Source organism: Trichoderma breve, chromosome 1 (genome assembly GCF_028502605.1).
Source record: "Trichoderma breve strain T069 chromosome 1, whole genome shotgun sequence".
NCBI classification, from domain to species: domain Eukaryota; kingdom Fungi; phylum Ascomycota; class Sordariomycetes; order Hypocreales; family Hypocreaceae; genus Trichoderma; species Trichoderma breve.
In genome coordinates this window covers 833,462-858,163 of record NC_079232.1, presented here as the reverse complement: position 1 = coordinate 858,163, position 24,702 = coordinate 833,462, and the positions used below count along the sequence as shown (strand labels likewise).

Genomic DNA, 24,702 nt, shown 5'->3' with positions numbered 1-24,702 from the left:
CGCTGTGGAGTAATGCTATCTGTTAGTTGGTAGTGGGTTCGCAAGGGCTGTTGTCAGTGGAACGGAAGAGCCAACGTGTAAGTGCTGTTGGCTGATACTTTATGATGTCTCCTTCACACAGTTGAGTAACAAACAATATGGAGATAGAAACACCAATCAAAGCGTATAGTCATCCTGAAGGATGTTGGATGCATCTTCTCTTGCCAGGTATAATCGATCATGTTGCTCCTACGGAGACGGAACCCCGCCATTGCGAGGACTAAGACTGGAGCTCTCCACACCCCGCCATTCGAGTAGACGCTCGTACGCCTTTCTCGGCAATCATCGCCTCACGTAGTTACACATTAATCCGACTTCGCTGTCTATGAGATAATTGCTCACTAAGCAGCTGAGTCGATGTAATATATATTGTATCATCAAACCGTTAAAGTGCTTTTTTCTCTTATCAATCTCATCGTCTGTTTCTCAACACTCATTTTTGTGATACCCCTCCATCTCCATATTATCTTTTCCGTTTTGTCATCTCACCATCACCCGCGATGGCAAATTCATCCAAGGAGCGCGGCATTCGCATAGCAATCGACCGAGGCGGCACCTTCACCGACTGCGTTGGCGAGCACAATGGCGAGGAAATCATCATCAAGCTCCTCTCCGAGGACCCGGCAAACTACAAAGATGCGCCGCTGGAGGGCATCCGGCGCATCATGAGCCATTTCCTCAAGCGGGACATCCCCCGTGGCGAACCCTTGGACACTTCCAAAATTGATTCCATTCGTATGGGCACCACCGTGGCGACGAATGCGTTGCTGGAAAGGAAGGGCGAGAAGATTGCCATGATCGTCACAAAAGGGTTTAAAGACTGTTTGACGATTGGTAATCAGTCCAGGCCCAAGATCTTTGACCTGGCCATCAGGAAGCCGGATGTTTTGTATGAGCAGGTCGTGGAAATTGACGAGCGAGTCACACTGGAGGATTATGCTGAAGACCCGGAAAGGAAAATCACAGCGGCAGATGCTCAGGCGGGCACCAAGGAGGCCGAAGGCAAAGAGCTCGTCAGGGGTCTCTCCGGCGAGACGGTCAGAATATTGAGACGCCCCGAACATGGCGATATCAAAGAAAAGCTACAAAAGGTGTATGACTCTGGAATTCGCAGCATAGCCGTGTGCCTTATGCACGGATATACGTTCCCCGAGCACGAGGCTCTGATAGGCAAGATTGCAAAGGAGATTGGCTTCCAACACATTTCACTCAGTCACGAGCTGATGCCCATGGTGAAGCTTGTACCGCGAGCAACTTCTGTCTGCGCAGATGCATATCTGACTCCTGCAATCAGGAAGTACATTGATGGCTTCCAGGCTGGATTTGAAGGAGGCTTGGGCACAGAGAGCGTCAAGCACGAAAAGGGTCCCAAAGGCGCTCGCTGTGAGTTTATGCAGAGTGATGGCGGTCTCGTTGATGTCGACAAATTTACGGGCCTCAAGGCCATTTTATCTGGTCCCGCAGGAGGTGTAGTGGGCTATGCTATGACATCCTATGATGAAGAGACGAGGGTTCCCGTTATTGGGTTTGACATGGTAAAATCTCTCCTTGACATCAAGCTTCAAGTTATGGTTAAATCTAACAATGAAATAGGGAGGCACTAGTACAGACGTTTCTCGTTACGGAGAGGGCCGATACGAGCACGTCTTCGAAACAACCACTGCCGGCGTCACGATCCAGTCTCCTCAGCTGGACATCAACACTGTCGCCGCTGGAGGTGGCTCTCGTCTCTTCTTCCGCAACGGATTGTTCGTCGTGGAACCTGAGTCTGCCGGTGCGCATCCCGGCCCTGCCTGCTACAGAAAAGGTGGTCCTGCAACTGTCACGGATGCCAACCTGTACCTGGGCCGCCTTCTGCCAGAATTCTTCCCCAAAATCTTTGGCAAAAATGAAGATGAGGGACTGGATCTGGAGGCGAGCAAAAAGGTGTTGCAGGAGCTGACAGACCAAGTCAACCAAGAGACTGGAAAGAATCTGACCGTAGATGAGGTCGCTTTTGGATTCCTGACGGTTGCAAACGAGACCATGACAAGACCTATCCGATCCATCACCGAAGCAAAGGGCCACGATACCTCTAAACACCGTCTGGCAACCTTTGGCGGTGCCGGTGGCCAACATGCTGTCGCTATCGCAGAGTCTCTCGGTATTAGCCAGATCCTTGTCCACCGATATTCATCTGTCCTCTCTGCCTACGGCATGGCACTTGCAGACGTTGTCGATGAGCGACAAGAACCTGATTCTTCAGTCTGGGAAGACAACGGCAAAGTAGTTACCGAGCTGAAGGCCAAGATGGAGAAATTGAAGGACAAGTCGCGAGCCGCTCTGAAAGACCAAGGTTTCGACGAGAACGAGATTGTGTTTGAGGAGTATCTCAACTGCAGATACCGCGGTACTGAGTCCGCTCTCATGATCATCAAGCCTAGCGAAGAAGAAGCAAAGGCGAGTTTTGATGGAAAAGACTGGGAGTTTGGCAAGGCCTTTGTCAAGCACCATCGCTACGAATTTGGTTTCACGCTGGATGATCGAGACATCATTGTAGATGACGTTAGAGTGCGTGGAATTGGCAAAAGCTTACGCCACCAAGAAAAGACCATTGACCAGCAGCTCAAATCGATCAAAAGACAGGATACTCCCTCGAAGAAGCAGCACAGTGAGCAGGAGGTCTACTTTGAAGGCGGCAGAGTCAAGACTCCTGTCTACAAGCTCAAGGACTTGAACGAGGGTGATGTGGTCAATGGACCAGCTATGCTAGCGGACGGAACTCAAACTATTGTTGTGACTCCACGCACCAAGGCTCTCATTACAGGAACACATGTTGTTCTGGACATTTCAAAGGAAGGCACCAAAGATGAGTACGTTACAAGATCTCACTAAAATGTCAGAAGTGAACTAATTATGAATAGGTCCCACAACACCGGAGGAGATCGCGAAGTCGACCCCATCATGCTCAGTATCTTCGGGCACAGATTTATGGCCATTGCGGAACAGATGGGCCGAGCTTTGCAAAAGACGAGTGTCAGCACAAATGTCAAAGAAAGACTCGATTTCTCCTGTGCCATATTTGATGCCTCTGGCAACCTGGTAGCCAACGCACCACACTTGCCCGTGCATCTAGGAAGCATGAGCCACTTGGTCCGTCGACAGGCAGAGATCTGGAAAGGAAGACTACAAAAAGGAGACGTCATCATTTCCAACCACCCTTCGTACGGAGGCACTCATCTTCCAGACGTGACGCTAGTGATGCCCGCTTTCGACCCCAAGGGCGAGAACATTCTCTTTTACGCAGCATCCCGAGCCCACCATGCCGACATTGGTGGAATCAGCGCCGGCAGCATGCCACCGCACTCTCGCGAGCTATTTCAAGAGGGAGCTTCTATCAAGAGCGAGAAGTTGGTCAGCGGCGGCAAATTCGACGAGGAGCGGGTTATCGAGCTCTTCTACAATGAGCCGGCCCAGTACCCTGGATGCAGTGGCACACGAAGCCTTGCAGATAACATCAATGACCTTAAAGCTCAGGTATCTGCCAACAACAAGGGCATTTCTCTTATTGAGACTCTGATCGATGAATACGGTGAGGAAACTGTCCAGTTTTACATGGTCAACATCCAGAAGAATGCCGAGATGTGCGTACGACGACTGCTCAAGGACGTCTATAAGCGGTTCGAGGGCAAGGAGTTGTCTGCTGTGGACTATATGGATGACGGAACTCCCATTCGGCTCAAAGTTACCATCGATCCCGAAGCAGGCGAGGCCGAGTTTGACTTTGAAGGAACTGGGCCTGAAGTGTACGGCAACATCAATGCTCCCCAAGCAATCACCTTTAGCGCCATCATCTACTGCCTACGCTGCCTCATCTCTGAAGATATCCCCTTGAACCAAGGATGTCTGAAGCCAATCCACGTCAAGATTCCTCCCAAATCTCTCCTTTCGCCATCTGGCAACGCGGCTGTGGTTGGTGGAAACGTGCTCACCAGTCAGCGAATTACCGATGTCGTTTTCAAGGCCTTCCAAGCCTGCGCCGCCAGCCAGGGATGTTGCAACAACCTCACATTCGGCTTTGGAGGAAACCAATCCGGCAAGGAAGCCGTCAAGGGCTTTGGCTACTACGAGACTATTGCAGGTGGAAGTGGCGCCGGGCCTGACTGGGTTGGCACGAGCGGCGTGCACGTCCATATGACCAACACGAGAATCACGGACTCAGAGATCTTTGAGCGAAGATATCCCGTCATCTTGAAAGAGTTTTCCATTCGAAAAGGATCGGGAGGCGATGGTCAGCACCGTGGTGGCGACGGAGTCATCCGAGATATAGAGTTCCGCATACCCCTGCAAGTGTCGATCCTTAGCGAGAGGCGTGTATACCATCCATATGGCCTCAACGGTGGCGAGGACGCCCAGTGTGGATTGAACCTGTGGGTGAGAAAAGTGGAAAAGGCAAATTGGGAACGGTCACTGAAGAAGCTCCAAGGAGAAGAAGACTCAGGACAGACGGAATACGAAGAGCGGCACATCAACCTGGGAGCTAAAAACACGGCTGCCATGTCGGCAGGGGACCGCATCATCATATGCACCCCGGGAGGCGGTGGCTGGGGAAAGCCAGGCGAAAAGAGCCAAGAGAGAAAAAGAGCCGATGTCACTGAGAGCTGGAGCAAGGGCAGTTTCGCGGCTAGAGAAGAGACTGCTTTGCAGGCTTAGTTGGGGCATTTCCAAGTAGCAGATGTAGAAGCAGGCAGCAGATATGTTGAAAAAACAAGGGTCATGATTATGATATAAACAGGGAAACTGATCACCTTCCATAAGAATATTGAAGGATCCGTAGGAGCAGCCTGATCCGTGCCACAGACCAGTAAGCAGTAATTTCAGCCCTATTTACAAAGTATGTACATACTTCTTTGGTCTCAAAAAACAACCAACTCGAACAAGGTCAAAGTTGCACAGGACCAGCCAACGCCTTCCAATAGGGGTATAAGCCAACCCCCGGTCAAATCGCGAATTTAGAACACGATACCGTTCGCTAGACTCCTATTCAGCAAAGACTGCTGCTGCCCATTAGCCAGTAAAATGGTGCTGTTTTTTTTTTTTTCAGCTTCAGCCCTACGAGTCAGGCTGCCGATCTCCGATGTGCCGTGGTTGCATCCTTGGCCCCCAAATCCTTCGAATGCGTAGCTTGCTGCAGTAGGCCAGCATACATCTCTGCACTCTGCACTCTGCCGGGCGTGTGCTAAAACTTTTGTGACCTTGCATGCTACTCTTCTCGCCAATTACAAGGCGTACCAACGGGTTAAGGGGAGTGAGGCTCCGCCGTTGGTGCTCCTGAGCGCGATGCGGTGGGATCGGTTGATCGATTCACGATGATTTTGGATGTATCGCCTTTTCTCACCCTAGGCCTAGCCCGAGGAAAGATCCGAGCCGTGGTGCTTGTTCTAGCCCCACAACGAGTTATCTTCTACAGTATATCCCGAGGCTATTGCAGCGTGTAAGTTGTTGGTCTTGTAGAGCTTCATAAAGTGTCGTTCTATAACTCTCTCTTGATTACGGAACCCGAAAACGGAGGAAGAACCAGTTTTCGACGCACGGCCATTACGTGTTATTCTGTCGAAAAGTGCCTCAATCCCCGTAGCTCGTTTCGTCGGCTGCAGATTTGAGTTTTGCCATAACCCCGACGCAATCGTCGGCCGACATAAATGGCCGAATGTCCACCCCCTTGTCGACTCCATATAAGATATTTTGACCCAAACACCCAGCACACCGTACTCGTACCTGCAAGCACAATGGGAATTCTCAGAAACGGAACAAAGGACTGTGATCGTCGGGGAACCGGATACACAACACGTGCATTGCATACTCACCGTTGTACTGACCGGGTACCCTGCCTGTCTCGGCTAAATTGACGCTTTTTTTTTCTTTTGGCTTCTCTTCCTTGATTGAGACCAAGAAGCCGCCTCCGCTTCTGCATGATTTTGGTCCTTGTTAGGCAGCGTTAGATGCATCTCTTAGCGGTAGCGACGCCGCTATCATGCTCCTCTCCGATAGCAAGCTTTGCCAAAGTCGACACTAAGGTTTTTGCATTCCGAGGCCGTTCGGCATCTTGTGATTCTTAATAGCGGCTTATCAATACGGCAGATTTCTCCTCTCTCTGCCTTCTTTTGCTCCTTGTCTCTATTTGTCTTTTGAAACCCCCCTTTTTTTGGTTGGAGCGGCTCTGCTGGTGCTTCGGATCCTTGCTTGTTTCCACAGGAACCTAGCCCAAAGAGAAGTGGTGGATGCATGAAATGATAGACATCACATCCTTTTTATCTGTCTTGCCCGCCAGCTGACCAGAAGAATGGAGATGGCTTCGTTTACACAAAACCGCCTCCCGTCCAATGGGCTCCCGGCAGAAGCCCGTGCCCATGCCACAAAGATTCCAGACCCTGGGCGGCAGGTTGGTTCACCACTCCGGCACTCTATGCCGAAACTGTGCTTAGCTGTCTGAAACCCTTCTTGTCCCTTTTTTCAATGAGATCTCCCGGTGAGGCGATCAGTGGCCCATACATTCATGTAGGAGCGGCGGAACCAGTTCGTTCGTTTCCCCACAAGGAACCACAAACGCTGCGATGCTGCATCGTCACCCATCTATCACTCAACCGAGGCGCCAAAAAAAACTGTGCCCTGATATCACCTGCTTCACAGGCCACCATTCCGTAAACAAAAGATGCGGCCTACTCGGGCCTTTCCGGCCGGAGGGCCAAAATATGCATGTAATAAGGAACCGTCTCGTACTGGCCGCCTTTTCTGCCGCCCTAAGCAGCACACACATTGGCCTGCGGCATAAGTGAAAGGAAGTGTATCCCGAAACAGAAAGAAAAAAAAAAAGGCCAGGCTTGCCCACAGCAGCTCGTTTCCCTTCCCCCCCTCTCATTCCCTCCCTTCACCGGGTCTCTCTTGTGACTACAGTGAGAGCAAAAGTCGGAGAGGGTGGCGTATCTGGGCGATTACGGGTGCGTTTCTCACACATATGTATGTGGCCTTTTCCCGCGGCAGGCCAAGACGTCTGTCCCATTCGTTCGCTCTGCGTGTCGCATATGCACGGCAATTGCAGCATGGTGTGTGTATGGGCGAATGTAACGTCAATGTCGCGGAAAATCGAAGGGCCCCCCCAGTTTGGTATTTATACGCACATGAACCGCACACTACGTCGCGACGCCATTAAAGCAAGGACATCCGGGGGAAGATAAAAGCAGCAACGACACACATTCACGCCTAGAGAAAGAGGGCAAAAACACAAAAAAGGAACGGCGGCCCCCGAGCTGGCCGCGGAAACGGTACCATCATGATGCGGATTGCAGTCGCCGGCGGAAGAGGCTTCGGATTCCTGCTGGCGACGGAACTAGCACAGGCGGCGAATGCCTACAACGTCGTCGTTCTATCAAGATCTGTTGGGTTTTCCGCGCCATACGTTCCCGTCAGGCTCAGAGCTTTTTCGTGTTAACCCTGCGGCGCAGGCAAGACCCGAATTCGATCAATTTGACGTCCAAGTTCACGTCGTGGACTATCACGACCACGGCAGCCTTGGCTATGCGCTCCAGGGGGTCGACCTGGTCATATCAACCATCTCGGGCGCCGAGCAGCTGAACCTCATCGATGCCTCTGGGCGCGGGCGCGTCCGCATGTTTGTGCCCTCGGAGTTCGAAGGGTCGCTCAGCCGCCGACAGTCACGCAACGGCAACGATCCCCTGGATCGCGGGTCATCGCAGGCTCTCGCCTTGCTGAAGCAGTGGTCCGAATCATCACGAATGAAATACACCGTCTTCTCGTGCGGCCTCTTCATGGAGCGGTTTCACCCCTACGGGCTCGCCAATACGTTCAACATCGGCCACGGCTCTGGCGTTGGCGGCGCTGGCGAATTCCTCGTCAACTTTAGCACGGCCACGGCCGAGTACGCAGAGCGAGACTCCAAGGGGCATTCAGTACGTGTCTGCCTGACATCGGTGTACGACGTGGTGCGATACGTCGTGGCAGCCGTCGACCTGGGACCCTCACATTGGCCCCAGGAGTTTACTATGTGCGGGGACCGGATGACAGTCCGAGACCTCATCAACGCTTGCAGCACCGCCTCCAATGGTTAGTTTGCCTTTTGCCCCCTTTTGCCCTTTTGCTTGCCCGCCCAAATCCATCCCTCCTCAGACTCACTTCCTGGGATACCCACGCCAGGAAAGCTGGCAGGTGACACAAATCACAAGAGAGCTAACGTAGATGTCGTCAGCGGTGTTTACGCGGCACGTACGGCAGTACGCGGAGCTGGAGACGTACCTCAGCTACTCTGCTCAGCTGTGCGACTATGACAAGGTGGCATACTATCAGAGGCTCGTTGCGACGGCCAACGGGCGATACGATTTTTCGCAGGCGACGCTGAATGAAGCCGTCAACGGGAGCAGCAGCGTCAACGTACAGCCAGTCACATTTGGCGCCTGGTTAGCAAGCATATGGACTCAAGCATTTTGACGGAAAGCCACGGCACGGAGTTTGATCTTGGTCTCTTTTTTTTTTTCACTTCTTCTTTTCTTCTTCTTGCCTTTTTTTTTTTTTTTTTTTTTTTTCTTTTTCTTTTTCTATCTTCCCCTTGTTTTTTTCATTTTATTTTTCTTGGCATCAACAACATGTCACGGATTGGAGCGGGCGTTGCGTCGGGCTTGCTTCCTTTGGGCAGCCCCTGAGGGAAAAAGCAAACAAAATAGTCCATGGGATAAACTGGGAATGAATTGGACCAACGAGCTGGGAGCGATTAAAGAAAACATAACATAGCTATCAAATGCCTGCATCTTGGAGCACTTGCTCGCAGTGGCCTGCAACGGATAGATACAAAAGGCTCACTTGGCTTCACCTCTGCCGTGGCACGAAGAGTACCTGATGTGTACAGGCAGTATCACTACATTTTACATGGGGAACGGATGGAAATAGCAACTGGACGGATACCCAAAGGCCAATTTCCGCAGCGGTCGGCCGAGCACGCCCAGGCCGTGTCTGGCTCATTTCCCATGCTTCCGGTGATTCGTCTGCTCTCGTCCCGACTGTCTCAGACCGGCAGCCACTTCGTAAGCACTCGATTCTTGCTGCGTGTTGGCAGTCAGCCATTGGGTCACGACGAGTCCGCGCAAAAAGCCACAGAGGGCGAAAAGCGACACCGCCTCACACATGTCTCGAGCGGGAATCTGAGTTGTGATGACTCTTTGACGAGAGGTTGGATTTGAGGAGACAAAAAGCAAAAAAAAAAACAGGCGAGCTGAAAAAAAAGGGCTGGGCATGAAATAAACGGGTTAGTACGGAAATCGCATGGAGGAATCAAAGGATGTCGCTTGCGTGTACCTTGCGGCGTGGCTGGATTTAACCCACGCACCACACGGGACGGCAATCAGGTACCCGAATAATACATGTGCTTGATTTATGTATGTATGTCAGCTCGCCCTTTTTGCGTCTATTGTATACGAGTACCTATTTTTCGCTTCTGCCTACCATTGAAGGTACGAAGCATATCGGGCTGAAACCCCACAACGGGAAGACGGGACGATACGAGGCAGTGAGGCAATTCAGCGGCGGTAGCTGTCGGGATGTTTTCCCGGGGAATTTCGCGGTGGCTGACACTTGGCGTCTCGGGAATGATTTGACGGATGGATGCCTAAGAAATGATCCGACTGATCAGGTACGGCTTATCGACTGTTAATGACGCAGCATAAACAAGATGCATGTGAATCCCAAGAACATGCTCGCCGTATGGAGAGGATTTAGATGGATAGAGGCCACAAGAATTAGAAGAATACATTAGCAGTGGTAGTTATTATAGGGAGTACCTACATATATCTTGCGCTTGGGCGACTGCATTTGAAGTAGCCATGTATTATAGACGGAGGAAGCACCTTTGTTATAACTGGGGTTTCAAATATCTGCTATCTAGGTACTATTACTACTTATTAAAATGTATTACATATAGCCAAAAAGATTTTCACCTAATACCTCCCTCTGCGCGGTGTACTTCATCATCTAGGACACTGAATGATGGACAGCAACTCTTTTGATATGTCATCTTCTGGCGTTGAATAGATCTAACGTATGGTTGTGCAAGATGAATATGTATCCTCGTACTCAAACGCTACGCCTCTGTCTCAGGGTCAAACTCATCGCCAAACTCAGTCACAATCCACAAACAGAAAGCCTCCCAGTCCACCCTCCACTGCTTAAGTCTATCCGCTTTTACACCGCTTCCGAGGCTGGCCTCTTGAATGCCCTTGACCCATTGCTCCTGGTCTTGGTCCTCAAAAGTTGACCACCGAACGCTGTTTTCGGCCAGGCTGCCAAGCCCTGCCAAGCCCAAGTTGTCCCAGCCTTGAAGAGCCTGCCAAAAGTCGTGGGACATGCCCGCCGTGTTTTGGCCCAGCATTGCCGGATCATCGTTGCAGAGACTGCACGGGACTCCGCGGGCAAGGAGGGCTGGCAGTGGGTGGGCAGTAACAGATCCACAAAGCCGGAGGACTTCGTTTGAGATGGGGCACGATTCGATGAGGATACGCTTGTCCTTGACCATATCAATGAGAAGAGGGTGCTTGTATAGACTGAATCCGTGGCCTATGCGGCGAGTGCCCAACAATATGGCATCAAATAGGTTGTTGTCTGTGCTGGAGCCATCACCGAGCGTTTCACCCGCGTGGAAGTAAAAAGGCAGGTTGACGCCCTCCTGCGCACACTGCTTTCGGAACCAGAACAGTTCGGGTAGTAAGTTTACCAGCGGCTTACCGAGATCCTCGGGTCCGACGACGTCGTATCCTGCTATGAGGTTGGGGAATTCCATCTTGGTCGTGATGCAGTGATCCATGTTCTCAACTATACGCCGAGTCTCAAAGCTCCGGAGAGTCGTCCAGATGAGTGTGAGGCCCCAAAAGCCCTTGCCTTCCTCGGAGGCTTTAAACTTGGCGACTTCCTCTAGAATGACCTTGCACATGTGGCTGTAGTCCGTCTCCGGTTCCTCCCTACGGTCACGGCAGTAGTCGAGTGGCCATGTGAATCTGTATGTAGTGTAAGTCTGGTATTGCTCTTGAGAATTTCATAGATATGGAATATTCATACCGAAGTTCGGCCCAGTTGACGCCGTCAGCCTTGAGAAGCCCCATCAGGCGCCGCAAGAAGGCGCGGAACATGGGCTCGTAGTGTATCATGGTCGCAACGACGACGAAGCACTTGGCAAACTTTTCCCAAATGGCGTCAATTCCGTGGTGCTGCTCGTGGCTGTCGATAAGTGAGAGCGTACACCGGCTCTTGAGCCACTTCAAGAACCCCGGCCGGCCGCCTTCGGGGAACTCGTCAGCCACCTTGGTGAGCAGCAGAAACGAGCCCGGCTCGTAGCTCTCGTCCCATATCGACCCGTCTACCCTTTCCTTGGCCCTGAATCTAAAACGCACAACTGAACTCTCTCTGGACTCATCCGTTGTGAGAGGCACGTCGCTGGACATGTGCATGCCGGGGGTCTTGAGAAGCTCGCCGAGAATAAAGTCAAAGTCCACCATCGCGTCCATGTGTGCATGCAGCAGAGATCCCTTGGGCATACGGCGCACAATCTTCCACAGGTTGGTCTTCTCCATGCGGTCCTTGGCCATCATGAACATCATGCCCGGGAAGATGCTCTGCTTGGTCTCCTGGGCCAGCTGCTCCTCGACGCTGGGCGTCCAGACGGTGGCCTGCTCATGGGCACGGATGCGGTCGACGATGGCGCAGGCGCGTCTGGCGATTGGCGACAGGGATTTGCGAAAGGACGCATCTGACCTCGTCTCCTTCTCCTTGCCAATGAGGCTCTCACGGCCCGTCAGATACTGCTTCACGAAGGGATCCGACGTGGTGGGAATGTCTTGGGAGAGCGCCTCCCACAGGTCATCAGGCATGGGCATTTTGGGCGAGTTGCTTGCACGGTATTTTGGCGTCCGTTCAATCACATGCGCTTTGCGAAGAGAGTAGGATTAAGAATCAACGAGGAAACAAGACAAGGATGGGGGACAAGGATAGTCCGAGGATAGACGAGAAGCGGTCTGCCGTATGGAGTCCGGGCTTGCCTTGTGAAATCTCGGCCGGCTCCGAGACGGGGCTCCGGGGGGAAGCTGTAGCAAAGGATTTGATTTGAGCAGTGAGTGAGTCACGACCGAGCCGTCAGTGGAACTTTTGGCAGCCTCGTGGTTGATTTAGATTGCGCTGGTCAAAATGACACCGATTGCCGTGAAAACGCGTCAAAAATCCGGACGGTATGCAAGTGGGATTTCACGCGGCTAGACTCGCATGTGGCTTGAGTGGAGGCTAAATTGCATGTAATTTGGAGAGACAGCCCTATTGCAAGATTTTGCTCTGTACATAATCTCTGGTGCCATGGTTATGCGAAGAAACTTGAAATTAGACGTCTCTTCTTTTGACAAGGAGGCGAAAATGAATGTCTCACTCGGCCCAGCCGTTCATCTTACCGGTGAACCATCCACAAATAATATTGAGAATACTATTCCGTACTTGTGCTCCGATTAATACATCGCATGCATACGAGTACGAGTGAGTGCTCCGTCCTGTGAAAAAGTTCACGAAACATTACCCCAATCACAAACAGGCAGGACAAATCTTGCCTGGCAAGCCTGGCTACTTATTAGTCAATTCTTAAGCTTACCTACTACTTCGCGATGCAAGGCCAATCACGTAAAAACTGCAGTGCTATTTGTCAATTGAATCCAAATCGCTCCAAACGTGACCATCCCGTCAGATCACAGCCAAACCCCTGCAATCACAGCCAAACAAGCAGCCATTCGCAGCCCCCGGACGACGCATCTTCCCCTCACAAACTGCCGTTCCCATCACCAACAGTAGGTGAAACTCCCGTCTTGGCCAGTCATCGCACAGAGCAGCCTGTGATCGGGCATCTTGCGCCCGAAAGGGGGAATCCGCTACTGGCCAGAGCTAGACATGCTCTCGACGCTGATTCGCCACGTCGGTCACCAAGCTTCCGGGGGATATCACTGGCAGGGCGCTTACAGCCTTTTGTTTCAAAAATCAAGAAAAAGTATAATCGCTGGTGGAGCTTGGGTCAAGTGCCATTCAATGTCTCGGGACGGGCAATGCGCTGTGATGGACGTGATGGTCACTTACATTGCGGATTCTTAGCTTCACCTGTCCAGCCAATGCGGCGAGATGAACAATGTCCATTGCACGGATCCTTTTTTGCCGGTACGATTTAGCGGTAGAGGTCGAGGCTAAGATTCAAGTATAAATTGCCTCCTCTCCCTGCGTGTAAGTTACATGTTGTATACTTGCTATCGTTCAGACAACATCTTGGAGAAGATTCCTCTCAGTCGAAGCACTACATAATCTGGGATTCTAAAGTCAACTACGAGTTGGCATCATCATCACAAGTCCCAATCTAAAAGCAACTCTTTATAAAGCACAACATTAAATAAGCTTTAAAATGCTCTCCTCCAAGTTATTCTTCCTCCTCGTTTCATCATTATCATCTGCCGCCGTGATCCCACGAGACAACAGCGCACCACCCGGCTACTGCTGCTTCACACTTTCAGATCCCTCAACTGGTAAAACCGTCCAGCAGAGCACAGATTACGGTTTTCTCTACTTAGATGCAAGCCAGCCATTAGGCTCATACTGCATCAATCTCGCGGACACTACCCGGCCCATTCTGTGGGGTGATGGCTTCAACAACGCTTGCATCATTGCCTGGGATGGACACTTTCAGTGCCTTGATCCTACTCCTGGTGATGACAAGTGGGCGCTAGGTCATAACGGCAGCAGTAGCAGCACTCCTTTATTGCTACATAATGGCTCTCCCACTTATCAAGCGTGTCCCAATACAAGCGGAGGCGAATTCATCTCGTCTGGAGCTACAGGAGTATCTGGATGTAGGAATATCCAGCTGGAAGCCACAGGTCTCAAGGGAACATGCACGGGCTTCACCAGTTAAACAGCCGCCACTTCGAACCATTTGTGCTGGCTGTACGAAGTCAAGCAAAGGACGGCGTATCTTCACCGAAAACTTACCCTTGGATTGCGCAGAAACAGGGATTGGGTGTGGATGTCTTCTCTCAACTTCTTTCATGTAAATATTATGCAGCTACTGAGTGCTGGTCACTCCAAATATTTTGTTAGATATATTATAAAGTACATAGTAACCGCCAAGAAATGCAATATTGTTCAAATCCCTATCCACCCCTATCCATCCTAAATCCTTAAAACAAAAGAAAATGATGATGGCATGTGATCAAAATACAGCTATTTGTTACAATTTCGGAATTATTTCCCTGTTCACAGCCTCCGCCTCCTCAACACCGTAGACAATAGTCAGGTCCCTGCTCAGCTCCTCCGCCGTAGTCTTCCTGCTGCGCTTCTCCCTCGAAAACTTGTCCTGGACGAACCGGTGGAAGATTTCTTGCGCCGCCTCGTTTCCATCGGTGCTGGCATCAACGAAGAGCAACAAGGAAATGAGAATTTCAGCAATGTCCCACAGAATCTCTCTACCCTCGCCAACCAGGTCACCCTGCTTTTTTTCGTCGATATATGTTCGCATAGCAGTCCACTTGGCTACGGGGTCCCAGTCAGGAGGTTTAGAGACACTGGTTTCGTTCTTCAGGGCGTACGAAGTTTTGATAAAGTTCTCGAGGGCATCCAGCGACTGAGCGCCTGTTTTGGGATGCTTGAGAGCGCGAATCATATCCGTGCACAAGACGTCGGTTGTGCCCTCCCAGATGGGTAAAACACAGCAGTCCCGGTAGAGTCGGGCCACGTTGAGATATTCCTGCTCTTCGTTGACGAGATAGCCCACGCCACCAAGCGATTCCATGCATGAGTAAAGCAGCGGGACAGAGGCTTTGCACACATAGGCTTTAGCGAGTGGCACAACGATACGGAGGAGTGGATCAATGAGCCGGTCCGCCGGCGTGAGAGCGGCGAGAGCAGACGTTGGCGGCGTCGCCTCGTGTTCTGAAATGCCCAAAAGATAGCCACAGAAGTTGCTGAGGAGCATCAATCCGTGATATTCAGCCGTCAGGTTCGCCAGAGTGCGCATATGCAGCGTGCTCTCAGTCAACTTCATCCGAGCACCGCGGCCAGCCCCAACCTCTCGTCGACGCGCATATGCCCTAGCGATACCCAATCCGCGACCAACATAACCGCACGCTGTGACGACGTTGTGAATCCTAGTGAGAGTCAAGATTGTGCTAATCTCTTGGATGCCCTTGCCCTCTTCACCAATCTTCCAGCCGCGCATATCTTCAAGCACAAGCTCAGCAGTCGGAAGCGACTGTGTGCCCAGCTTGTTCTTGAGCCGCTGGATCCAGACGCCGTTGAGTCGAGATCCGTTCGCTTTGGGATGTCCAGTCATGGTTTTGGCAGTAGGATCGTGTCGCCTCATGGGCGCGAAAAAGGTGCTCAGCCCCCCTTGGGAGGTACGGGCTAGCAGAATGGTCATGTTGGAGTCTGTTGCGGACGAGAACCATTTGAACCCATTTATGCTCCATGGCCCGAGGGGTATCTTTCCTTCTCTCGATGCGAGCGCGCCCTCAGCTTCTTCGGGTTGGTAGGTGGCAACAGTCTCAGTCTGAGATACGTCGCTGCCTCCAGAGCGTTCCGTCATCCACTGACCACTAGTCCAGGCAACGCTTGGGTCGCGAGAAATGAGACGGCGATAGGCATCTTCAAATACCTTGCGCTCCGCCTCGCTGATGCGTCTAGACGCCAAGTGCCTCCTGAGTAGAGCAGCCGCGCCATCTTGCATCGCAGAGGGGCAGGTCACATTGGCGGACGAGGCCTCCCAGAGGTGCAGACGCAGAAACTGTAGAGGACGAGAAAATGCGCCATATGGCGTGTCATAGCCAGTGGCAACGATGCTAACAGGTTCGCGTCAGCAATTTGTGACAATCCGAGGCGGCTTTGAACAGACTTACCCCCTAGAAAGACCAAACTTTTGCAACTCGCGCCATCCCTCACCAGTCACCAGTTCACCGTGCCATCTGCCAAAGGCATCGCGGCCGCTGCCCTTGAGGTAGGGCTTGTTGCGCTCGGCATCTGTGATCCAGGCAAACACTTCGTCGGAGAGGACATCCCTACCCAAGGCTGCGACTTCAGCCTCGACCTCTGTAATCACGCTAAAGGGGAGGAATACTGCACAAGCTGCGTTAGCGATCTAACTGTCCTTGCAGCATGGCAAATGGCTACGCGTGGTTGATTGCTAGGCTGGGCATCGGCGACGGGGCCGTTGCCTTTGTTTACATGCACGTGGGACTCACGTTTGAAGCATCTTTGAAAGGAAACATCGTCATAGAACTGGTTCGGCAAAATTGGCGGAGGCTGGAAGAAACCCTTGTTCGCCCCCGAATGCTCCATCAGGCTGCGGGTAGTGGTGCCAGCAGGCACAGATAGATACAGGCAATCAATCAATCAAATCTGGGGTTCGCGTCCGTCGCGCAAGAAATGGCGTTTGCAGAGAGACGAGATGCCGGACGGAGGAATTAACAAGACAGGGGGGCAGACAGCAGCTGATATACGCAGCGGCCGCAGCTGAAGGCTCGTGTGTTTTGGCGCCAGAGATTTAAGATTGTCCCCAGCTTACTACACGGACATGGAGGTCACTCTTGTCAGACCCAAGTCTGTCGGTTTCATGGCTGTTCGTTCGTTGTGCCGCCTCTCCCTTGGCCGAAAGTGGTGGTGTGGAGACCCAGGGTCAGCCGAGGCTTGAGCTGGAAGAGCGATGCTGAACATTATTGGAACTTGGAAATGCAGCTGATGATGCAGCGGAATATTTCCGTTGTTTACTAGATGGTATTGTTTAGATGATGCTGATCTCACAGAAACGAGAATAGAGCTGCGGGGTGCTTTCAATAGTATGGGGAAGCGTGCTGCCCTATAGTACAGCTTCAATAACTGCTGACCAGTTGATGCACAGTAAGATGATGCTACAGAGAGAATGAAGACTTACAACAGTATATAGTATCACATAGAAGACGCTGATGATTTAAAGACGCACGCTACAGTACTTATTCAAACTAAATCAAATATACAATCATACGAAACAAAGATCACTCAATTGTGGCTCGATCAATGATGGATGAAAAAGGGTACCTATTAATCCATAATACAAGTCCGAGAATCAGCGGCTCCACGTATCAACGCTACCCTACATTGTTCAATAAAAATATTCCATCGAAACGCTGTATATTAGATATATGCTGAATTCAAACACACAAATCTCAATGACAGAGTTAGCTTCCCTATTTCATCTCTAAATCGTAGATATTATACATTTCACTTTCCAAGTCCAGATGACTACCCAAAAAGGAGTGGCCCCTCCCACTCACCAGTTTATGCAGCTTCCGCGTCGGATCCGAATCTTCGGAACGCTTTAAATCAACCCGCCACCCTCCTCTTACATATAATTCTCTACTCACGACATTTCACGTCACAAATTTTCACAATATGGCCGTCAAGTGATTTGACAAGATCATTGAAAATGCGCACATCACGAATATCAAAAGACACGGCCAAGCTCTTGAAGCGAGCCGCAGGTTCAGCCTCGCCACCGCGCCGCACGACGCGATCCTCACTGGCACGGTTCGCCCTCAACGCAGCCGCTTCAAGCACGACGAGCACCTCACAGACGCCCGATATCGAAGACAGCATCGGCCCGCCGTTAAAGAAGCGAAGAAGAGGTTCCGATGCCTCGCTTTCCAGCGAATTCACCAAGCCCGAGTCTGACGATGAGGACGACAAGTTCGACGCGATAGCTGCGGCCCCCTCGAAGAATGCACGCCGTGCACCCGCTCGCGCCCGCAAACCCGCGCGCAAAGTCGCCGATCCGGCAACGGGCGAGACCTCCATCTCGCCGCCGTCCGACTGGGAAGAGATGTACAATGTGGTTAGGAAGATGCGCGCGCCGGGAGGTGCCGCCTATGGTGCAGCCGTGGATACAATGGGCTGCGAGCGTCTGGCGGACAGGAACGCTTCGCCAAAGGACCAGAGACTGCACTCACTGATTGCGTTGATGCTGTCCAGCCAGACAAAGGATACGGTGACGGCTGTGGTGATGAGGAAACTACAGACAGAGCTGCCGGCGTACAAACCGGGGGCTCCGGTGGGATTGAATCTGGACAATTTGCTGGCAGTGGAACCCAATATGCTCAATCAGATGATTTGGGCGGTTGGCTTTCACAATAACAAGACCAAGTTTGTCCATCCTAGGTCATGTTTTTACGGATATACTACGTAGATGCTAACCATCCGGTCTCTTACACAGGTACATCAAAAAGACTGCCGAGATCCTCCGCGACGAATGGAACGGCGACATACCCGATACAGTGGAGGGCCTCACGTCTCTACCCGGCGTCGGTCCCAAGATGGCCTATCTCTGCCTATCGGTGGCCTGGAACCGCACCGAAGGTATCGGCGTCGACGTACACGTCCATCGCATCACCAACATGTGGGGGTGGAACAAGACTAAGAATCCCGAGGAGACACGGCTGGCCCTGCAGTCATGGCTACCCCACGACCGCTGGCGTGAGATCAACAGCCTGTTGGTTGGATTGGGGCAGGCCGTATGTCTCCCCGTAGGCCGGCGTTGTGGTGAATGTGATTTGGGACTGCAGGGGCTCTGCAAAGCCGCCGAGAGAAAGAAGGTTCTCGAGGGAAGGAGGATCAAGGAGGAGGTGATCAAGGAGGAGATGATTAAGATTGAGAAAATAGAGGACGAGGGAGCGGCTGGCAGCGCAATTGTCAAAGTTGAAGCCATCGTCAAGGAGGAAGTCAAGGTCAAGCAGGAGCAGGAGGACTAGGCGACCGTCGTATTGGCGATAGACACATGGTCGCCGACTTCGCTCGCTGATCACAAAGTCCGTGGAGTTTGCGGTCAGCCACGTTGCAACCACATGTAAGCACATTACTGGCCTTTTGGCCTTTTTGCAGCAATTTTTTGTAGATACAGTAGATGCATGTATATAGCACCAGAGCGATAGCCTAGACCATGTCTTACAAATGTACGTTTCTACGATGACAATACGATGGTAGAAACTTTGTTTGGGTGATGACTCGATTTCCGTATTTATCTGCACACTGTTCTTTGCATGTGTGATATTACATGTATGTACATAATGTCGCCTTATCTCACATAACATTGGCGGGCAGGGATTCGGATCACTTGATGCTCGGTCCGTAATTATGAGTTACACGTAGCTTGTCGCCATCGTCGGATCGAGACGGTGCTTTCGGAGGTCAGTCGGTGTTGGGTTCGACCAGCCGAAATCACCAGCCCCGCCGGCTATATGAAGCAAGTTGATTAGCATAGAGGCATGTCAAGCAAGGCCCGACATTTGATGACGGGGACCCCCAGTCATGCCGAGCCGGAAAATGCGCCACCGGGTCCAAAAGCCTCACGAGACATGCCATTGCGTCGCCGGATCACGCAACGCAGCGCTTTTTCAACGATGCGAAAAACACATGCGAAATGGGATTTTTGTGTTGTTTTTTTATTGTATTTATTTCTTCATATTGCGAATAAGAATAAAGTGTAAAAGGTTAAAATCAACAACCAACGCAACATGGCTCCGAATGTTTCCCCGACAAATGTGAATCATACCCAATACTCCGTGCGATACAAAGGCCGCAGCTGTTCCGACCAGAACGGAAAAAAAAAGAACAATAAATGGTAGAAATGTACAAAAAACTAGAGAGGTCACTGATCGTGCTCTCCTCTGTTGATTCCCTCTCTTTCTGTGGCAAAAAGAAGCAAAAGTCTCTCGCCTGTGTCTGTGCACCCCCCGTTCGCTCTCCCCCAAAAGAATATGTTGTTTCATGTAATCATGGTCCGTGAGTATGAATTGGGCCGCGGTGGCTAGCAACTCATGATGTGAAGGAGAATGGTAGTAAAGTAGATGGTGCGGTAATTAAACGGTCGGTTTGTGTTGGATGATGGCGATTCCGGGGGAGTTGCAAGGATATCGATTTAGACGCCTCGGATGACTTGCGTCCGCTCAGCCTCAAGCTGAGCAGCATTACGTGCGTGAGACTGCTTCTTGCACTGCATGCCAAGCGTTAGCTGGGGATATAAAAGACCTGGGGGTGTGATGGGGGGGAAACAGTGATGAAACATACGTCTTCCAGACCGCTGCACTTGTGGTCCTCCAACAAACGGTGCTTGCCGCAGAAGTGGCCGTTGCAAAAGGTGCAGTCACCCACGATGCGCTGAGCGGGCTCTCGGCAGTCCTTGGCGGTGCAACGGAGCTTCTTAGCAGGCATGATGGGCGAGAGTCGGAGAGTGAAAAAGCGAGGATGAAGTTAAAAAGGATGGAGAGAGGACTTGGTGGTCGACTAGTAATGACGCTCTTGTCGTGTGATGCTGTTCCTCGCAAGGAGTGTTTTGTCGAGGATGCAGGCAAGTGACTGGGGGGGCCGGACGCCGTGGATTAAATACTCAAGGACACAAAGGGACGCAAGATGGACCGCTGACTGACGAAGCAAGGAAACCTGAGCCTTTTGAGTCAGCAACAGGACAAGACGCTCGCGGCCGGCGGATCGCGCGAGGCTTTATATGAGTGAGTCCGTCCTGGGGGCAGTGACAAGCGCAAGACAGCACCGGTGCCACCAGGGTGGAGAATGTCCCAGGCCCCCGGGGTGGTGTCAATCCGCCACCCACACCCCCTTCTAGTCTACGGGCCTCTCTACAGAGTGGGAGTACAGTAAGGTAGAGGAGGACGAGAAGTCGGTAGAATCTCTTGAGGGGTGCGGGTAGCTGGGCGGGCGTTATCAGTTGCTTTTACTATGGGGTACTCTTTCTTCGGCCTTCCATCTTCCATTTGCCGCCCTTTTGCTCCCATCTCTTTGTCTTCTCCATTCTTTTTTTTAACAACGATCTCTGGAGTCGGGATGAATGGAATTGGTTCCTAAGCGTTTTGGGTAAAACAGAGACCGCCTCGGCTATATCAACTGATCAATTACACCTTGACTTACAGGCGGCGGCATGGGCGGTGGCGGCTCCATGATCCCGGCCGAAATTCCAGCCGGAGCAGCTGAACATAGCTCGTACTTGGGGGAGAGTTACATGGGGCCGCCGGTAATGCAATGTACTTTGTACACGTGTTGTTGGAATTGACTGACACTGACACACAACGCTGCCAGCGGGAAAGAGATACTGTACGGAGCCCAGAGATACGAAGCCATCTCGTCAGTCCATTTTCCAATCAAAGCCCGCACAAAGATTGCCCAGCGGCCACTTGATGGCTAGTCTAATGTGACCCCCGTACGGATACGACTGGTACTGTACCTGTACCACCACCTTGCAGTCGCGACTATCACCTTTAGTACGGGCTCTGCTGTGACCTGTGACCAGAACTTATTGTTTCTGGGCTCTGGTCTAAGAAGTGACTCCAGTCTTTTTTGCCGCCTCCGAAAGCGGCTGAAGGACCTGTAAGCTAAGTATGGTAAGCGACTATGGAATTCAATCAAATGGATAGCAGTAGTCTACAAAGCATTGGTCCTAGGAGACAATGCCGCCAACATGGTGCAGCACGCACCTGATGAAGGCGCTTATTGCCATGCTTGCATGGTCCCAACATCGCAGGCATCCGTATATGTGCTTCTCTGTGGCATGGCATCAGTTGGGCACCTATGTCACATCCATCGCTTATGATCCCTTGCCGGATGCTAATGTAGAACCAGCGCAGCCCCAGCTAGCCAGCGAACACGTAGCGGTGGACCCCTGCTTTTGCAAATGCATCGATTCATCGTGGAGAATGGGGTACCATTGGGATTGTGCATGCTAGCACATGCACGAGCACATACAAATAAGTCGATACTTGCATGCCAGGCGTTGTCGTACAGGGGACGATGCCTCCGGACTTGGGACGCCGTCACACGCACCAACGCACGCAAACAGGGACAAATAAAGTGCGGAAGTCGTCCCCATCAAGCCTTTTTTTTTTCCCTGCATGCGCGCGAGGCTCCACGATCAAGGGAAAGAAGAAGGGATAAAAAGCCACTATGGTCGCGTGCGTGATACATCTTAACTAAGTACATGTATATGTTGCGGCAGATAACATGCAGTGCACCGGTAGTCGGCAGCCCTCTCTCTCTCTCCATCCCATCTCATCGCCTCTCTGGTCTTGCTGCGAGCAATCCCCGAAGGCCCTTTTAACCGCCCACGTATTTCGGTTGACTGAAATTCAAACCCCGTCTGAAGCTAGGCTGGCTGGCGATTCCCTGGTTTCATCAGGGCCGGCGGCTGCAATGGCGAGACGTAAGACATGACTTGCCATGCAGCAAGCGCCGACTCCCTGGGGGCAAGCAGCTGAAAAGTCGCCCGCTCACAAGGTCAGGGCGTGATGTGATCCCCCAGCCCGCAAGTCGATAGGCTTGTCAGCTCTGAGATACGAGCACAATCCCATCCCCCTACGAAGACCTCATTCAGGTCGTAACGGAATAAATCCTACCTAATAGACTACCCTTTGCACCCGATGTTAGGTAGGTGGTAAGGAATTCTCCGCATATGTGACGTACCCCGGCCTCTTTAGGCAGCTTAGTAGCTGACGACTACGGAGGACTACGAAGTACAAACCAGACCAGAAAGCCATGGGCCAAGCCAAGGAGCGGGCATTCTCTGATTAGAGCGCCATCAAACCAGACGTCTCCGGCCAACCTCCTAATAAGCGTCTCCTTGGACACTAAGTTGATGAGCGTGAGCATGATTTTTAAGCAATCGTCTAAGCCTGTGCGAGATGAAATGGGCTCCGTACAGTACGGTCGTCTATTCACAGACAGGCTGCTATGACATTACCATCGTTTGATTAGCATGTCGGAGGTATAAGTGCACCGTATTAATTAATGTTCGTATCCTTGAAGTAAAAGCTGCACCTCGTGAGTCCCTGTACGGAGTCCACGATGGGCACCCCCCAAATCGCATTCCGTCTTCTCACCACTTAAATCGCCGTTTTGGGGCGATCGCACCGGAATCTTCGCCGTCGGATCCGCACACACCCGAAACCATTCGCGCTCCTTGGTCTGCCCCCAATAGGAACTGCCGAGTGTCGCAAATGCCGGCATTCTTTTGCTAGAGCAGATTTTTTTTCTTTTATCCATTCGGTAGCCATTTCGTCATTCCCGGATTCCCGCGGGCTGTTTTTAAACTTGATGTCACTTCGGGCTGAGCGATGAAGAACAGGCTAGTTAGCTACCGGTTCAAAAGCTTTGCGTCGCCATGATTGCGTCTGTGGTGAACTTTGGATTAGCTAATCCCTGTGCTAGTTTTTCAGGCTGTTCTGTTCACAGTTCGAAGAGAAATTCGTGGCTGTGAGGCTTTGACGCAGCTTGTCCGATCTGTGAATTGAGCAAATCAGATGGGGATCACTAAGCCATCTTTGAAAGCGCTACCCTGGATGAAGTGAATACAATCTTGTTGGGGTTGTTTTCTCCCAATGCTTCTACAAGATGCTTTTTACAACACCAAATGGTGGTCCTTTTTCTTCTCCGTATTGATTATTATTGCACAACTACTGATTTGCGTCCATTGAAAGCCACCTCCGTTCAAATAATAAGTTCTCCTCAAAGCAATATAAGCACTTCAATAAGACGGACAAGCAAGCAGTATGAGCACAAGTAGACTGGGCGTGCTGAGTCATCAGTCCAAAGCTTGACTTCCACTATCATGCACGTGAATTTTCTCCACTTTCCGATTCTGGCAACGCAAACCGGTTTGGCAGATGAACAGAATTTATTACCCTCGTGGCTGAACAACATGTAAGAAGGGTTGATCGGTATGTGAATCGGGAGCTATGATTTCTCATTTTTAATAAAAAAAAAAAAAAAAAAAAAAAAAAAAAAAAAAAAAATTTCAACTGTGCAAAGAAGAGTAAAACAAACTCATTTTCAAGTATACAGTTCGTGCTTCACTGGTTGAAGGCCTCTCTGCATGTTAGCGTCTCCACCCACGACATTCCAGACCAAAAAATTCGCAGCCACACGCAAAAAAAGATTTGTGCCGTGACCAGGAATCGAACCTGGATTTACAGTGTCTCGTAAGATCCACAAACTGTTGTACTAACCGTTATACGATCACGGCTTTGTTTTGATTGTTTTTCTGTAGATTTATTTCAACTTATATGAGAAAAGTTTTAATACCCAAAGTGGGTCCACAGCCTGCGACTATCACCAATGGGATTGTGCACTGCATCGCAGCTCTGAGAATAAGAGATATAGGAACAAATGGGCTACACAAAAAGTCAAGAAAGGCATAATAATAATATTGCTATTATCACTACTTATAAACTAGCGAGATGAGTCATGCCGTCTCCTGCCATATTTTGCCATACACCAATATTCTCTGCACGACGTCCGCAACAATACATTTTGATGCTGTGTTCTTTACGCAATCCTCCAGTTTGCCGAGCAGTGTGCCTCATCATCTATTCGTATAAACATACCGCTGCCCTAGCTCCACTAGGCCATCAAGGTGCAAAATGACTTGGTAATAAATAGTAAGAGCATTACTTCTTGGTATTATCAGCCTTTCCCTCACTTCTCTAGGTATTTCTACTTCTGGTTGTTATATCTTCATTTTGTATTTGTATTTTACATCTTTTCTCAAGTTTGACACCCGGGCTTGGTCCCTCTATGCAAGCTTATCCTACA

At 51.1% G+C, this 24,702-nt stretch overlaps 7 protein-coding genes across 7 annotated transcripts; 4 read left to right on the top strand and 3 right to left on the bottom strand.

The window, feature by feature from the left end:
- Positions 1 to 539: 539 nt before the first annotated feature.
- On the top strand, positions 540 to 4,731 carry T069G_00292 (hydantoinase b/oxoprolinase domain-containing protein; the record flags this gene model as incomplete). Its single annotated transcript, XM_056167502.1, has 5 exons — positions 540 to 1,574; positions 1,633 to 2,589; positions 2,644 to 2,891; positions 2,943 to 4,452; positions 4,498 to 4,731. The coding sequence occupies 5 exons, from the start codon at positions 540 to 542 to the stop codon at positions 4,729 to 4,731; spliced, it is 3,984 nt and encodes a 1,327-aa protein (XP_056032818.1).
- A 2,617-nt stretch (positions 4,732 to 7,348) lies between these two features.
- On the top strand, positions 7,349 to 8,520 carry T069G_00291 (nmrA-like family domain-containing protein; the record flags this gene model as incomplete). Its single annotated transcript, XM_056167501.1, has 3 exons — positions 7,349 to 7,453; positions 7,521 to 8,139; positions 8,282 to 8,520. 3 exons carry the CDS (start codon positions 7,349 to 7,351, stop codon positions 8,518 to 8,520), a joined length of 963 nt encoding a protein of 320 aa, XP_056032817.1.
- A 1,642-nt stretch (positions 8,521 to 10,162) lies between these two features.
- Positions 10,163 to 11,948, bottom strand: T069G_00290 (adenosine/AMP deaminase domain-containing protein; the record flags this gene model as incomplete). Its single annotated transcript, XM_056167500.1, has 2 exons — positions 10,163 to 11,072; positions 11,134 to 11,948. The coding sequence occupies 2 exons, from the start codon at positions 11,946 to 11,948 to the stop codon at positions 10,163 to 10,165; spliced, it is 1,725 nt and encodes a 574-aa protein (XP_056032816.1).
- A 1,547-nt stretch (positions 11,949 to 13,495) lies between these two features.
- T069G_00289 (uncharacterized protein) lies at positions 13,496 to 14,002 on the top strand (the record flags this gene model as incomplete). Its single annotated transcript, XM_056167499.1, has 1 exon — positions 13,496 to 14,002. One exon carries the CDS (start codon positions 13,496 to 13,498, stop codon positions 14,000 to 14,002), a length of 507 nt encoding a protein of 168 aa, XP_056032815.1.
- Positions 14,003 to 14,317: 315 nt separating this feature from the next.
- On the bottom strand, positions 14,318 to 16,419 carry T069G_00288 (acyl-CoA dehydrogenase, middle domain-containing protein; the record flags this gene model as incomplete). Its single annotated transcript, XM_056167498.1, has 3 exons — positions 14,318 to 15,923; positions 15,981 to 16,197; positions 16,323 to 16,419. 3 exons carry the CDS (start codon positions 16,417 to 16,419, stop codon positions 14,318 to 14,320), a joined length of 1,920 nt encoding a protein of 639 aa, XP_056032814.1.
- A 1,123-nt stretch (positions 16,420 to 17,542) lies between these two features.
- T069G_00287 (hhH-GPD superfamily base excision DNA repair protein domain-containing protein) lies at positions 17,543 to 18,860 on the top strand (the record flags this gene model as incomplete). Its single annotated transcript, XM_056167497.1, has 2 exons — positions 17,543 to 18,255; positions 18,326 to 18,860. The coding sequence occupies 2 exons, from the start codon at positions 17,543 to 17,545 to the stop codon at positions 18,858 to 18,860; spliced, it is 1,248 nt and encodes a 415-aa protein (XP_056032813.1).
- A 1,166-nt stretch (positions 18,861 to 20,026) lies between these two features.
- T069G_00286 (AN1-like zinc finger domain-containing protein) lies at positions 20,027 to 20,319 on the bottom strand (the record flags this gene model as incomplete). Its single annotated transcript, XM_056167496.1, has 2 exons — positions 20,027 to 20,101; positions 20,176 to 20,319. 2 exons carry the CDS (start codon positions 20,317 to 20,319, stop codon positions 20,027 to 20,029), a joined length of 219 nt encoding a protein of 72 aa, XP_056032812.1.
- Between the last annotated feature and the right edge of the window lie 4,383 nt (positions 20,320 to 24,702).